The sequence below is a fragment of the Aythya marila genome (genome assembly GCF_965140915.1).
Source record: "Aythya marila genome assembly, chromosome: 1".
In the NCBI taxonomy this organism is placed as follows: Eukaryota; Metazoa; Chordata; class Aves; order Anseriformes; family Anatidae; genus Aythya; species Aythya marila.
Genome location: NC_139042.1, coordinates 149,793,178 through 149,808,392, shown reverse-complemented (window position 1 = coordinate 149,808,392; position 15,215 = coordinate 149,793,178). Strand labels below are relative to the sequence as shown.

Genomic DNA, 15,215 nt, shown 5'->3' with positions numbered 1-15,215 from the left:
TTACACCATGGCAAGAATAAGAAATTGTTCTATGAAAGTCAAGAAGTACTATAGCAAGGCCTACTTTGAACTGTGCCGTTGTATTAGAGCACCACTTGCATATGTTAAGTCATGCAAACTCATACATGCGTTGCTTTTAGAAGATTTCTCTCTGTTTCAAAAAAAGAGCTTACCTCTTCATTCTCAGCATGCCTTGTGTACTCATTTCAGGCTTACAGAATAATTCTGATCTCTGTATACTGTTTGGGGAAAGAAGACGTTCAACACAAATTGGAGGGGAAAAAAAGCCTAACTACTGTTTGAGAAATACTGAGAGCAAGTTCAGACACTTTCCAGCTGGGATTTCAAAATAAAGAGCAAGGGGAAATCCTGGCTGTGCTTTTGCTACCAGCCTCCAAAGACAGCCATATTTTCCTTAAACCAGTGTTAATATCTTCAGAGTGTATTCATCTTGTCTGTCAGCTTCAGATGGCATTTTCTGGGAGCAATTCCCTATAGTATGCTGCTTCTTCAATTCTTTCCTAACTGAACGGATTTATCCAGTCCTTAGAGAAAGCCTAGGGCATGTAGTCTTATGTTACATTTCCTATAAAATCTGCTCTTAAAATAAATCTTATCTTTGCATTCATTACTCTCCAAACCAGTAAGAGATTTTACTCAAATGTTTATACATTCAATCGGATTCATATTTGATCTCAGCTGGTGTTTTTGTTCATGTTGCGTTACCGATGTTAGCTATAACCTGGTATAAATTGAGTAATGATGGCTTTGGATTTGTGTTGTTTTGTTTTCCAGCATACAGGGAGAGTTGGATGCTGAAGCTGAAAAAATGAGGGTATCCCAGCAGGACTTGATTTCAGTTAATGAGTCTGTTTACACCCCAGACTCTGATGTAACTTCACCTGTTATCAACAGAAACCTCATCCAGAAGGCTGGCTACCTGAATCTTAGAAAGTAAGAAGGCTGTTCTACTTGCTCATTTCTTTAATCGCCAACTTGTTGCTACATATTTTCTTTTTAGATCTTGAAGACTCCTCAGGTAACGAAGTTTTAGACTCCTTGTTCACTGCAGTAGCTTTGCCCCTCAGCTCAAAGTATTTTTGTCAACTTTGACAGCATGTTTTAGAAGTTTAAACCAATTAGAGGCATTTGAGGCAGTTTCCCTGAACACAGAAATTTACTTCTGGATGAATTCACCTTCAGGGATAGTTCCTGTGTTCAGCTGGCTAAAAATTAGAAGCTTGTGGGGCAGGGCCCAGATTGTTCCTAATTCTTAGGGCTAATGAAAACATGGTGTTTACAAAGAAGAGCTATATTCTGTATTTAATATGGGTTTTCATAAACCACCTTGTTTGCATAACTAGAAGTTTTGTGGACAATGCAAGTGCATAACTTGGAATATATACCATACGTAGAGTTGCTTCTGCAGATTTTCCAAATAAAATCTTCCATCACCTTCCGCAGGAGCTATGTATATACAGCAGCAGAGTTTGGTGGCATATAGTAACCCAGCCTTTGTAATTAATTAAGCTTCAGGTCATTTTTGTTTGACTAGTAATCTTCTGTTCTTTTTTTCTTCGTATGGGATATTTATTTATTTATAGCAGCATTCTAAGAGCTGGATTACAATATAATAGAAAGGACTTCTTAGCTAGGGAAGAGATGGGTTATGAGGTAATACTTGCAGAAGACACTTTTTCTTATGATGACTCTGTTTTGAAACTGCTCATGCTGCTCATCAGCTGAAAATACCTCTTTTTTTAAATCAATCTTACTTGTATTTCGTGTCAGTTACTCAGTATTAACAATTCGTTTATTCCTTAACTAGGAGAGAAAAAGGTTCTCTGCAGTGACTTGGGATGTTTAGAATTGATTTATTTCTCCAGCTTTTATTAAGGATTAGTCTCTGCTAGGAGTAGGTGATGTTTTTACTTCTAAAGAGACTCATCATTAAAAAACATCCAGGGTTGAACATAAAGTTCAGCTTTAGCACCAGGGTTTGTTTGAAGTTTCGTAAGGTCATTTGGAATCATTTCTAAATACCAACAAGTCTTTATCATTGCATCTTCTCTGTAGTAAAACAGGTCTGGTGACTACAACCTGGGAAAGACTCTATTTCTTCACTCAAGGTGGCAACTTGATGTGTCAGCCGAGGGGAGCGGTAGCTGGAGGACTGATTCAGGACCTGGACAACTGCTCTGTTATGGCTGTAGACTGCGAAGACAGAAGATACTGCTTCCAGATTACTACTCCTACGGGCAAAGCGTATGAGACAGGTTTTCTTTGAGGACAGCCAGTCATGCCTACCCTTTCAGATGCTGTTTCCTGTAAAACATGCTTGCTGTAATAGTAAGCCTTTCTGGATTTCCAGAAAGCTGTTCCCAAATTAAAACCGTGTTCATTCCCATCCTCCCCCACAACTGCCTGAAAAGCAAAGGCACTATTTAAAGCTGCTTTAGCTGCAGCTTATTTATGATTTTTGTTCCTTTGATGGTTAATAGAGACAAAGTTTGGTGGCTTTATTATAAGACTGGGAGCCAGACATTCCTTCTGTCCACTGCTAGCACTGATACACTGTGTTTGCATTTTAGGGGTATAACTCTTCAAGCAGAAAGCAAGAAGGAATATGAAGAGGTAAAAATATTATCTTAATGTTTGTCATTTTTGTATACAAGTGAGCTTGAAGAATTGAGTTTCGTTTTTGCCTTCTAGTGGATATGTGCCATCAACAACATCTCCAGACAGATCTATCTCACCGACAATCCAGAGGTGGGAGCTTGTTTCCATATTTCAGTCCATTCCTTCTAACTTGCGTTGCTGTTGTTCTTTACAAGACGATACACCCAATGTACAAATGTAAAAGAGTTGCTGTTTTGTTTTCCTAGGCAGCTGCAATCAAGTTAAACCAGACAGCCCTACAAGCAGTGACTCCCATTACCACCTTTGGGAAAAAACATGAAGCTCACCATTCCAGGTAAAATGCTCACTTTCATGGATTAGAGCCTGCTGTGTGCTCAGCTGTGTTCCTTTGACAGGACAGCCGTCATCCAGGCCTCTCTGGGCTCTGGCTTTACAAACCTTTTTTATTTCCAGAAAATTTCCCTATTTCTGATGTTTTCTACTGAAAGCCAGAAGAGATGCAAAGTGTTGAGGGTAATGCTTATTGCTCCACATTGCAGCTTTGAAGGTCCTTGTAGGTGCCATTCTGTTTTTGCTGTTTCTTCTGAAACAAACAGTGATTTACTTGTAACCATTTTTCAGCGAGGGAATGACTTGTAATGTGGATAATACAGCAGAGCCCCCGCTATACATTTAAATAAGTTTATTCTTACACATCACTGCAACCAATTCCTGTCAGTCTGACACAGGAGTATGCCTTGTGAGGGCTGATAAAATAGTTGCTATTGTTCTCTTGTGCTCGTTCAGGTCAATCAATAAAGCTCCCTGCCACACACACCCCCTTCAAAAATTGTTAATCATGCCCTAGGATATGCTTGTATTCAAAATATGTATTTTATGTATGGTTTCTCTGTATCTGTTTTGTTAATAATCCCAGCATCTTGCCCAGTAGGAATCCTTCAGGCTCCATGATCAGAGTTGGCTTTCAAGCCTTCTGTTGGACTAAATTCCTGACTAAATTCCTGCTTTCAGCAGCAATGTGATAAATAAAAATAGGGCAGGTTTGTTTCATGCTGACTTCTAAACAAAGAACGTTCTCTGTAAGATATGTCAAAAATTGTATTATTCGTGCTCAGGTATTTTCTTCTAGAAATTCAAACCTTTTCTAGATCTTCTGTCTCTCAGACCAATGCCCTTATTATGATTTATTATTCCCTTTATTGTGACTGCTTTTAGATTCCAAAGTTCCTCAGTGGGTATGGGGAACGCCAGTCAAGTGGCTTTCTTTCCCATTTTATTAGGAGTTACAGCTGTTCCACTTCGATTGGAATTTTATACATAGAAAACAATCACCAGACATTTTACTGTGCAAAGGAACAAACAATTTCATTGACAGCTAATCTCACAAGTCACTTTTACGTCATAGTATATATATATATTATGTACAGTATACAACCAACTTTGTAGAATAGAAGATGTTGCTAGTAAAACCAGTGTGTATGTAGCGACCATGTATAGTTAAGACTTCTGTAGCTGTAGGAAACTTACAATTTCATCCTGCTTGAAAAATGTTCAGGACACTTGTTTGTTAACTACCACCTTGAAAGAAGCTTGTGGCCAAATGAGATCTCAAAAATATGTCAGGATCACCATTTAAGGAAGAGTTCAGAAACAAATCCAGGTCCCTGCTGTTTGCACTGGTAATGTGACCGTAAATACGGCCACCAGAGGGCAGGGAGGCCAATAGCAACCTATTTCCTGTCAGTCCACAAAGAGTTGGGCTGTGTTCAGGTTTCATATACCACTATTTACTTTTTTCCCCAATAATTTTAGGTATAAAAAATAGAATGAAGATTTTATTAGAGTCCTCAGGAATGGGTAAATAAAAAATACTCTTATTTATATTAATGAATGCTGGTTCAATCTACTTTGGATTCTTTTGGATCTTTGGAAATCTTGTCTCCATTCCAAAGCAAAGATATGGTGTCAGTGATTGATTTTTTTTTTTTTCCATTTTCACTTTAGCCAGAATGTAAGGAATACAGAAAATGATAAAACAACGCCCAATGAATCAGCTGGTGCTCAAGACTCCACACAACTCATTGCTCTTGGAACACCGATTCAGTTTGACATTGTCCTGCCTGCCACAGAATTCCTGGACCAGAACAGAGGTGGCAGGTATGGTCAGAGACAGGAGTTGCTCGCTTTGAGTGATTTCAGAGGAGAATATTAGGTATTACAGCACTTGTATGTGGTGACCAGTTTTTATTCGTATTTCACAGGCGTGCAAACCCATTTGGGGAATCCGAAGACAGTAGCAAAAATGAGGAAGAAGGTCAGTGCTGCATTTTTCCAGATAAAATTAGTCATGATGTTAGGCATAATTGAGCTGTCAGCCTATCCAGTGCCTCTTAGGGAAAGACCTGACATCAGAGAGCAGCAGAAACAACCAGTTGAAGCTAGTTACGTTCAGAAGCCTGTCTTTTAAATATCACTGCCTATGAAGACAAACATCAACATAGACACAGCTCTTGTAGCTCTTGAGCAGTCACATTTCAGCAGAGCTTATCCTGCTTTACCTTGCTCACCACTAACCATAAAGGGAGACGGACCAAATGACAGCTTTTTCACATAATGACTACAAAATTGTAAATAAGCTACGTAATTCTCAGTAAGAGAATTACTGTGATAGTCAATAAGCAGGGAAGGCTTTAATGAACACCTCATTGGAACCACCTGCAGTAGGGTCAGAAGGTCAGAAAATCAAAGCAAGGAGGATACAAGTTTAAATAATTAGTTTGTCAGCAGCTAAGGCTCATGCAAAACCATCAATTTATCGGTTTGTGTGTTGTGGTCCCTCCACCTGATAGTAAGACAAGCAAAGTGAATTTCACTGGCTAATCACACAATTCATAAAGGACCAGTTACAGTTTTTAAAGCTTCTGAGCAGCTGCGATTGTTTTTTCCTGCTTGCTGCCAGTTCAGGCAGTTTAAAACTGGGTCAGAGCAACGCCTGGCTCATAGAAGGAAGCCAACACCCACACAGTCACCACCCACGAGTTTACTGTTGGATTTCCTAAAAGGAAAAAAATAATTCCATGGGTATTTTCCAGCTACTGGCAAATCAGAGTGGCACCGTGAAAACTGTCATGCCTTTTATCTTCCAGATTCACTCTTGCAGCAGATGTTCGTAGTTCGGTTTTTAGGATCTATGGCTGTCCAGTCAGATGACACGAGTGAGGTGATTTATGAAGCTATGAGACAAGTGTTAGCTGCTCGTGCCATTCATAACATCTTCCGAATGACTGAATCCCATCTCATGGTCACCAGCAAGAGCTTGAGGTACTGTAAAATCTTTGTGGCTTCTCTCTTGTCAGTATTATCTTTTCTTCGTGCAACTTGTGATTAGTAATTTTTCCTTTTCCAAGGAAGGCGCCCTTCAGGGAACAAGATCCTGAGATTCACTTTACTTAGTGCAATACCCTCCTGACTTGCTGTAAGAACATCCTACCAAAACTTAATAGGGTGCAGTGGGGCTCCAAGACCCTACAACCATGCAGGAAAAGATGCAAAAAGAAAAATGCATTGAGAGATTTCTCTTACCTCTTATGCAGTAACAGCGAGAGAGGCATTGCGCTGTCCTGGTGTCAGTATTGTTGCTGTAGAATATGGCTATACAAGACGTCCACTTTAGCTGGGTTGCATTTTAGTACAGGCACATACAGTGTTAGCTCATGCAGGCAGAATGTTTACCAAATTAGTGATTCAGAAAGATGAGACCAAGAGGTAAAGCAGCTGAAAATCAGGGTCTAGAGTTGAATTTTGCCATTGACTGACTTGAAGTCATGGCTAAAGCATTTGATTATGTGCGTGTGTTTCCTTATCTGTAAAACTGATTCAGTGGTTGCCTTACTATTATAAAGCACCTTGAAATTACTGCTAGGAGTCATTCTAAAAAGCATTTACTTTCTTTTTCTCCCTACACACAATTGCAGGTTAATAGATCCTCAAACTCAAGTTACACGAATAAGTGTAAGTAACTGTTTTGAATCTGTTTTTTTTACCACAGCATTGTATACTTAGTCACATGAATCTTAGCTCTGGACCAAGCTAACTACATACTGATTAAAAAAATAATTTTATTATTATTTTCCAGTTTGAACTTGCCACTGTGACACAGTTTGCTGCTCATCAGGATAACAGGAGACTGATTGGCTTTGTGGTCCATCTCAGTGAGACTCCAGGAGAAGATTCCATGAGCGCATACGTTTTTGAGAGCAACACAGAAGGAGAAAAGGTTTGTGTAATGTTTATCAACATACTTTATTTAGAAAACAAGTCCTAGGCGTCTTGGCTTAAACATCTGGGAAACAGTACTACAGAAGGGAGAGTAACCAGATTTCTTAGTAGGTAAACATGAATTGGCCTATGTCTAAAAAGGCTCCAATCTGTTGTATGTGCTGCTGCATTGGCTGTAAGAAGGAAAGGGGGAGATTGCTAATACAAACATTAAGAGATATGGAAAAGCATGTCTGTGTCTAGGTGACACTGAAAAAATGAATTTATCAGTGATATTGAGACAAATATAGCTGGAAAGCTCTCACCAAAAAGGCAGCCATACTGTGTTAACAGCACTGTGGCAATTGCTGTGTGTCTCGTAATAAGAGACTTCTAAATAAGGAAGATGCTGGAGAAGTTTTCTCTTAAACAACAACATTCTGAGGCGTACTGGGGGAGATTCCCAGGTTTGGAAATAGTTTAGTGAATAAAAATTCACACACTGAAAAAAAAGTGAGTACAAAGATAAACTTTAGTTCATCTCTAAGACAGCTTTGAAATAAGACTGCTTTATTTTTATGTAGTTATTACAGTGAATTGGTTTTCTACCTCTCCTTTTACACCTGTACTTAAAACTAAGTTTGCATCGATGCTTCTGTGTTTTAGTCCTGATTAAGCAGCAAAACCCGTAACAAAACAAAAAAACCCTGATCTTTACATACATTTCTCTTTCTAGATTTGTTACGCCATCAGCTTGGGAAAAGAAATCATCGAGGCACAGAAGGTAAGTTTGTTTGACTCCCCACAAATGTCTGTCTTTTCTGCTTTTGGTGACACTGTCCAGGTAGCTCTCCTGTACATAAGAAAAAAGCATCCCTACTCATAATGACAAAGTTGTGCAGGCATGTAAAAACAGGCTCTAGGGTAGCTCATAACTGCAAGCTTAGTTTGACAAAGTGTGGAAAAAAAAACTTGTTTGGATGAAGTACAAATTGCAGCCATTACTGTTTCATTTCTAGAAATTCACATTCATTGCTCCCCTAGGAGAAAAAAAGAATCTCATGAAGACTTTTCACTTCAGTGCTGTGTAGGAGTACTTACATGCACTGGCATTACATCTTTATATATATTTTTGATGCTATGATTTCAGAACAAATTGTAGGAATGAGGTTTTAGTCATAGTCAATAAGCATAAATATAACAACTTACCCAGACAGTAAAGGTTTTCTCCTTCTCTTTCTTAGCAATATAAAGTTCAAAATAAAAGACCAATTTTTACATACTGTTTACCTCTTTTTTTTTTATTTTTCTTCAGGACCCAGAAGCATTAGCTCAGCTGATGAAGTCTGTGCCATTAACAAATGATGGAAAATTCATGCTTCTGAACGATCAGTCAGAAGAGGATGGAACCACACACGAAGAAGGGGAAGAATCAGAAGCATAAAAACTCATGGACCTTTCCTACCTCCTATCTGGGAGCAGGAAAAGCAGGGAGTCTTCGCAAGAAGCTCAGTTTTTAAATCATCTGTGCACACTCAAGGCCAGCTTCCGTCATCGTGCTAGAGAGAATGTGGTGTCTTTGCAGTGGAGTCTCCTCTGGCTTTACAGCGAAACAACAGCAGAACCTTGGCCTTTGGGAATTTTTGCATTTGTGAATGTGTAGTGTAGAGGGGGGGCGGGGAAGCTGACAATCCTAGGAGATGTTTCAGCATTCGCCCTTTGCTGCTGGCAGTTCGGACAGCAGAACTGTCAGCCACAAAGGGTTAATGTTACTTCTGCAGGTTAACAGTGAGAAGCCTTCATTTCTGCTGAAATTAGTACAAGTTGTAAATTGTCAGCTCCTTTTAAAAAAAAACATCAGGCCTCAAACTTCCTACCATAGTCAGTTTTTATAGTTTGCATGATTCTGTGCATCTGAATGAAGGTTAAAAATGCACTATTTACTTTATTTTCAGATGAAGTTATTTTAGTCTAGTTTAAGTGTAACAAGATTTATCTTTTGTGCTAGTCTATTTACAAAACAATTTGTTAAACACTAAATTTTTCCTATTAATATAATCTATTTTTATATCGCATCTGGAATAAGCTTACAAAACAAATTTAAGTGCCTACTCTTACCTTTATGGGGACCGCACTCACATTCTGTAATTAAGTAATGGACATACTGTACCTCCTCGATTTATTCTTCTAAAAACCACTGACATGCAAACATCCGAAGTAGTCAACAAGCGGGGCATGTTAGCTGCGTGCAGTTTTTCTACGGTTAGGTTTGTTAAGTTGCCAGAGACAACTTGTAAGACAAGTAAGTACTTTTTATAGAGGTCTTTGTATTTTTAACATTGTGATGATGTACAACAGTGGAGAATCTACCAGCAATCTTCGATTTTAAGAAGCTAAGCAATAAAATGCTAGATTATCAGTCTATAGGACATTGACTAGTTTCACAGTACATTCCTGAAATTAAATGCTGTATATCTTGGCTAATAAGTTTAGATTTTTTGTCCCCTCCAGTTTAACCTGAAAACATGAGAAGCTGCGTTTTGCAAGAACAAACAAAAATAAATAGGAGTACGGGGGGGAGGCAGGAGGCCATCCATATGTGGCATTGTTTATATTAATCAAGATAAGGTAACTGGAACAAATAGCTGATGTTCTTCAACTGACTTTAATTCTTCTGAAGCACTTAATAGGAAACTAGGTTTTCTGTAAACAATACGTGCTACAGCATCTGAAAAGTTACAGTTTGCAAGTGTTTGATGTGGAATAAATTCATTTAGTTGGTTGTTAAATGTTTGTAAGAACCATGGAAGACAACTGTTAGTAACTGACACAAACACTTCTTCTTAAATAAAAGTTGAAGCTGTCATATTAAAAAAAAAAACAAACCTCCTGAAGTGCTGTTACTGAAGACACTGAGAATGAGGTTCTGAAAATTACATTTATTAACAGTTGTATGTACATAAGGTACTCTACTCACAAACCAGACTGAGGTAACAAAATACCCTTTTGTACAATGAGTTAGGAAACACTGTTACATTTGGTCCTTTGTACCTGAGAAGCTGAAGACAGCTGTTGTTGATGGACATCAGGTGGAAACTCAAATTTACTTCTAATTAGGACCTCTGGAACCTACCCTTCAAGCAAAGCTGAACACACACCAGCACTTTGCTTCCCAGGGAGGCACTGAAAGGCAGCGAGGGCATCAGCTGCACTCCGCTTCCCCTACCCTTCTCCTACCACAAGGAGAAAGGCAAGGCAGCCCCCTGGCTTCTGGCATAAAAGGACACAGCACCATATCAGAAGCAGGTTTCAAGACCTCTGGAGGAGCAGCTGCCACCACCTCCACCTAGAACAGCCTCATCACAAGACGAAGCACAGGAGGGCAGCGGTGGCAGCTGCCTTCTCAGGGAGGTAGACTGGCCTTCAGCCTGTTCTGCCCCTGACTTGAAGGAGAAAGAAAACTAGAGATCCGTTTTTATGTCCCTGCAGCAAAACTCATCGTCCTCACTTCCCTTTATCACCTCTAGGAATTTTGAGCGAGCAAGATGCTCAGTTTAGTTTGGAGGATTATTTTTTTAATATATATTTTAGATCCATCATCATCTCCAGCCAACCTGTTGGAGCCCATTTTGTTCCTAAAATCAGAGCAGGAGGGCAAAAGCAATGAAAAGAGTAGCACCACAACAAGAGTTCCGCACCCCTGCCAGATACTTGGGACAGAGGAGTGCCATCCAAAACTAGGACCCAACTTTGTATTTCAGATGAGAAAAGCTTTCAGTATCCATGTGCTGCTACATGACAAAAAGTGTAAATATAACAAACTACAATCCTGTGTTAGCAAGAATAGCTCTATTATCACTGTACATATTTGTTTGTATGTATATATTTTTGCCACATATAGTATACATTCAGGTCCCAACCTCAAACAGGACTCTATAAAAATAAGCTCATGTCTTCTCTGTAGAATTTCCATTACCAGAACCACATGAATTTGCTCACCATCATACGCACATTAATAACCGTGGAGTATCACCTAGCTGAGATGGTCTTTCCAAAAAACGTGGGAGAAGGAAAGATACAAATGCAGACTTTATTAGAGCACAGGTAATGCCCTGACTGTATGTATCTACCTAGCAAGTCCATCCTGGGGGGAAAACAAACACTATGCGTGAGTCTGCTGCTGTTGCAGAATCAAGATAGTGCCTGACCACTCCAAGTGAGGAACTTCCACGCTCCCAGATGAGATAGGAGTATGGAAGTAGGTACACTGCAATTGCAACAGGATGGAAATCAGTAGGAACAGCCAGACCGCTGCTGCTGTTCTCAGCAACACTACTGAGAGCGTTCAGTGCGGGCACAATTTGGTCAGAAAAGCGTACATAAATTATGACAAAAACTATCAAAAATAAATCAAGTAATGCAGCATTTTTTAGGGCAGTCTCTGCAGTTAAAACAAACAAACAAAACCTTTAATGAGCCTAGCTGATTTGAACAGTCCACAAAGCTTCTGGGTCATGTTTTCAGAGCCAATGAAAGAATGAAAGGACTTCCATCAGTCTGGTCTCTCTCCAGTTGCAACAAAAAATTTGTCCTCATTTTCCAAATGCTGAACTGACTGGCAGGAAAGAATGAATCAAAAAGTCTGCCAGGAATTGTCTTAGTTAGTGACATGAGGGTGGGGGGAGCAATCTGAACCATTTATATTAAAGCATTACTTTTTTGAGGGGGGAGGGTATGGTGGAATCAGAAGAGATGAAAGAAGCTTTCAAGTACAGTCTTAAAATACAGTTAAGAATGCCAAAAACCAAAAGGTAATTCTCAGGCTGACTAGAGTAGTTTCTTCTAGCTAGTAAAACCTAGACATCTGTTATGTTCTGGGAGATTAAAACACAAGAGAATCTTTTAATGGAACTGGTGTTTACTTTTAAGCTAAGTCTAGCTATTTACTTAAGTCAGGTATCTGAGTTAACTCTTGTACAACCTAGAAACCTCTACTCGCAGGCATTAACAGATGTTAAAATTTATACAGAGTTCTCACAGTGTTCAGCAGCTTCTGAAGCCTGCAGTGCAATTATTGTTAATAACCAGGCATGTAAGACTGTATTAACAACACAGACAATACAACAGACCTACAAAGGCTAAGAAACACAGATTTGAGGCTGAAACTTGCAGTTAGGCACAACATATTCATGAAGTATAAGATCACTTAATAGGTACAGACACTCATCACACAGTGTCTGGTCATAAAAGGAAGAGCTGATTGTGGTTCTGTCTTGGCTCTTGATTTCCTTACTTCTGTGGATGCAAATCAGACCTTCAGCATGAAATGAAAAGTAGTTTGTTATCTTAACTCTTCTGGTTTTCCCTTTCTCTGACACAGGGGGGGGAAGGTTAGGGGAAAACAAGTGCTTGGCAGGATCTTAAGCTCCCAGAGTGCAAATCCCATACTAATAATAAGGTTTTGTGGAATAAAACAATAAGGACTTCCACATTGTGCAACAGCTTTAACATACCTTCACAACGTACACTGTTACACCTACGGTGTGATTTGTGGCTGCATTAAGCAAATACAACAGGACTGCATCTGGACAACAGATATTGCACCGTATCTTCAATTTTCTATTTCTTGTTGAACAGATAGATGTACAAGTTCAAGTCTTAGATCAATGGCCTATGAGTCTTTTTTCTTTTTTTAATAGTATGTTAGAGATGCAAGAAAGCATCTAAAAATTAGTAAAGGTTTTTTTGGTATATACAACTGTAATTCAAAATAACTACCTCCAAGCTATATTTTATGTAGTTATTTTCAATCTAGAGAAAGTGCTGTAGATAAGTAGCTCCTGAAAAATACGAGTTTTTAAAGGAAAGCTGAACAAAAACAGACCTAGCCTCATTGGATGTTAGTGTACTATTATACATTTTCTATTGGGTTTTACAGACCAAGTAAGTCAAATGCAGAGCTTTTACCCCTACAGAGTGTTACTAATTTTGACAAGAAAATGAATTATCTGAGTAAGTAATTATCACCCATACCAGCCATATCATTTCACAACAGGATCTGCAGGCGTAGAGTTGGAAAGATCTCCGTTGCTTGTTTTAACAGCTTCTTCTATAAAAATAACAATTGGAGACATGGATTATGTTTAACATTTTACTCAAGGCAGTAAAAAGTCTTAGCATATGTATCACGTTGATCTCATAAAGCACTTGATACACTATTCCACGGTCAGCATACACTAACTGACCTTGTGGCACAAAGGATCCTGGCCCTATGCAGAAATTTCTATTTGGGGTCAAAGGTTTCTTCTCATCAGTAGGATTACTTGTGTAAACATTATGTACACATGCTTACACATTTTGCAGAGTGCAAGTCTAAATATTGTGGTAGGAAGCAATGATACAGCCATGTTCAAATCTTCCAGCCTGGTATGCCTTTATAGCTTCCCTCACCACAAAATACATTTTTCAGAAAACTGAACATGTACCATGACAGTGAATATTTTACTTGAACTGTAAGTAACTGCTGTCCTACAGAATGCTCTCCTAAAGAAGCCAGGACAGTATATCTAGTCCTACTCACCACAACGCTCATAGCTGGCTTTTGAATAGCACATTTATTTGAGAAACACCACTGAACATCAAATATAAATTCATACTAAAAGATTTTTCCTTATGAACTGTTTTCCTAGTACAGAAGAAAAGTGATCTTTGTCTCAGTAACAGTAACCTCAAAGATTATTTGTATCTTTTGTCAGAACTAAATGGAATTGGTAAATTAGTTTCCATTGTTTAAAACACGACTACATTCAGCCCTGAGAGAACTGAGTTTCTAAGCAACTTGTGACTGAACATCTACATCGTAATCCTTGGGAGCTTTCTCATTTCTTTAAGAATTTTTCCAAATCCAAGAGAATTTCCCATAAATCACGAGGGAGACTATATAAGCATGAATGTAAAATGCAAAATTCCCATGTTACCTAAGTCGAGAGTACATGTATATATACTTGTATCACAAGTGGAGATCCTGCCCTTTGAATGTAATTCAATGGTAGACCAAAACATATCATAAATATTACATGTGTGAAAGTCACACATAATATCTGCAGTATCTGCCTATATAAGTTGAAAAGCAGCTACTAAACAGCAGTTGAAAAACACCAATTTCACACCAATGGTTGTGCAAAAAAACTGCTAACAACATTAGTAATGGAGAGGGTAAATATGATGCTAAAGTTTCTGAATTTAATATTACCACAAGTATGCATTCTCCCTGTCCCAGGTTTTGTTTGTTTGTTTCCAGAAGCCCAGCTTGAAATTTAACTTTTCCAAAGAAGGCCTCTTGAGCTGTTCTTGACCACTTAATCATCCTGAACCTCATAAAATTATCTCAGGAATACTGATTCAATTGAATAGCAAGAAAACAACTACAGAAAAAAAAAAAAAAAAGAAAAGAACATCTTCCCTATTAAGACAAACACTTGGGAACCTAAGTGGTCTACATGTAGTATTCACTCACCTTCTTTTTCTTTCTTTTCCTGGTTTTCTTCTGCTGCAGTTTTATCTGCTCTGAAAAAAATTCTTGCACTACTTAATGAAAAATAAAGGAGTTCAAATTCCTAAGTAAAAAAATACAGAAGAGAAGTGTCAGTGCATCACAAGAAAGACTTTGTAGGCAGATTAATATTCTTCAGAAGCAGCAAAGGCAACTAGATTTCAGTATCTACATCACTTATGTGCTGTTGATAATCTTCCTCCATTCATACCCTTTCCACATGCATTTTACAAAAAGCATAAGTCAGCCAGAATCCTTAAAGAGTAATTTAAGCAAAGCAGCATCGATGCAATAAATCTGTGACTAATCCACTGGGGCTGGATGTGAGGTTTGTAGCCACAGTGAGAATTTGAAACAACTTGCACATGGAAAACTATGCAACCGATAATTTAGATGACTGCAAGGTAGATCAGTTTCTAAACAAGGTTCAGTGATATACATGCTTGTGTCAGTCATGCAGGGCTTTCTCTATTCTAGCAACAGCTGTGCTTTTACAGAATGTAATCACCAACTATTTATAAACAAACATCTGCAGATTTGTCCCATAACCCCTTCAAATGAAAAGCAAAATGAGAGAGACAGGCTTTTATATCTCAGATAGAACCTGAACTACTACACTTGAAAATTCAAGTGTATCTTTCTCCTGTTTTACAGCTGGTATGCATCATTCAACTCAGTAATCCAGAGAATTAACACCCAAGCAACTGAGGATTCACAGCTTTATGTTAAATTTCTTATAACTAAGATTTTACAAAAGTTATTAGCT

At 38.5% G+C, this 15,215-nt stretch overlaps 2 protein-coding genes across 3 annotated transcripts in view; one reads left to right on the top strand and one right to left on the bottom strand.

The window, feature by feature from the left end:
• APPL2 (adaptor protein, phosphotyrosine interacting with PH domain and leucine zipper 2) overlaps positions 1-9,730 on the top strand; it is a 37,643-nt gene extending 27,913 nt beyond the window's left edge. The window contains exons 10-21 of the mRNA XM_082778906.1: positions 796-954; positions 2,077-2,265; positions 2,592-2,634; positions 2,713-2,769; positions 2,886-2,974; positions 4,645-4,797; positions 4,902-4,954; positions 5,787-5,961; positions 6,615-6,651; positions 6,776-6,916; positions 7,634-7,681; positions 8,213-9,730. Of these exons, the coding sequence (XP_082635032.1) occupies positions 796-954; positions 2,077-2,265; positions 2,592-2,634; positions 2,713-2,769; positions 2,886-2,974; positions 4,645-4,797; positions 4,902-4,954; positions 5,787-5,961; positions 6,615-6,651; positions 6,776-6,916; positions 7,634-7,681; positions 8,213-8,341 (1,273 nt within the window). The 3' untranslated portion in view covers positions 8,342-9,730. The remainder of the gene's footprint in view (positions 1-795; positions 955-2,076; positions 2,266-2,591; positions 2,635-2,712; positions 2,770-2,885; positions 2,975-4,644; positions 4,798-4,901; positions 4,955-5,786; positions 5,962-6,614; positions 6,652-6,775; positions 6,917-7,633; positions 7,682-8,212) is intronic.
• A 123-nt stretch (positions 9,731-9,853) lies between these two features.
• The window catches only part of WASHC4 (WASH complex subunit 4), a 41,931-nt gene continuing 36,569 nt past the window's right edge, over positions 9,854-15,215 (bottom strand). Inside the window, exons 32-34 of one of the 2 annotated variants that reach the window (XM_082778882.1) lie at positions 14,414-14,513; positions 12,931-13,006; positions 9,854-12,192 (exon numbers count right to left, since the gene is read on the bottom strand). In XM_082778882.1, the coding sequence (XP_082635008.1) occupies positions 12,939-13,006; positions 14,414-14,513 (168 nt within the window). In that variant the 3' untranslated portion in view covers positions 9,854-12,192; positions 12,931-12,938. Of the gene's footprint in view, positions 12,212-12,930; positions 13,007-14,413; positions 14,514-15,215 lie in introns of both variants that reach the window. The other variant, XM_082778881.1, reaches the window with a different exon arrangement.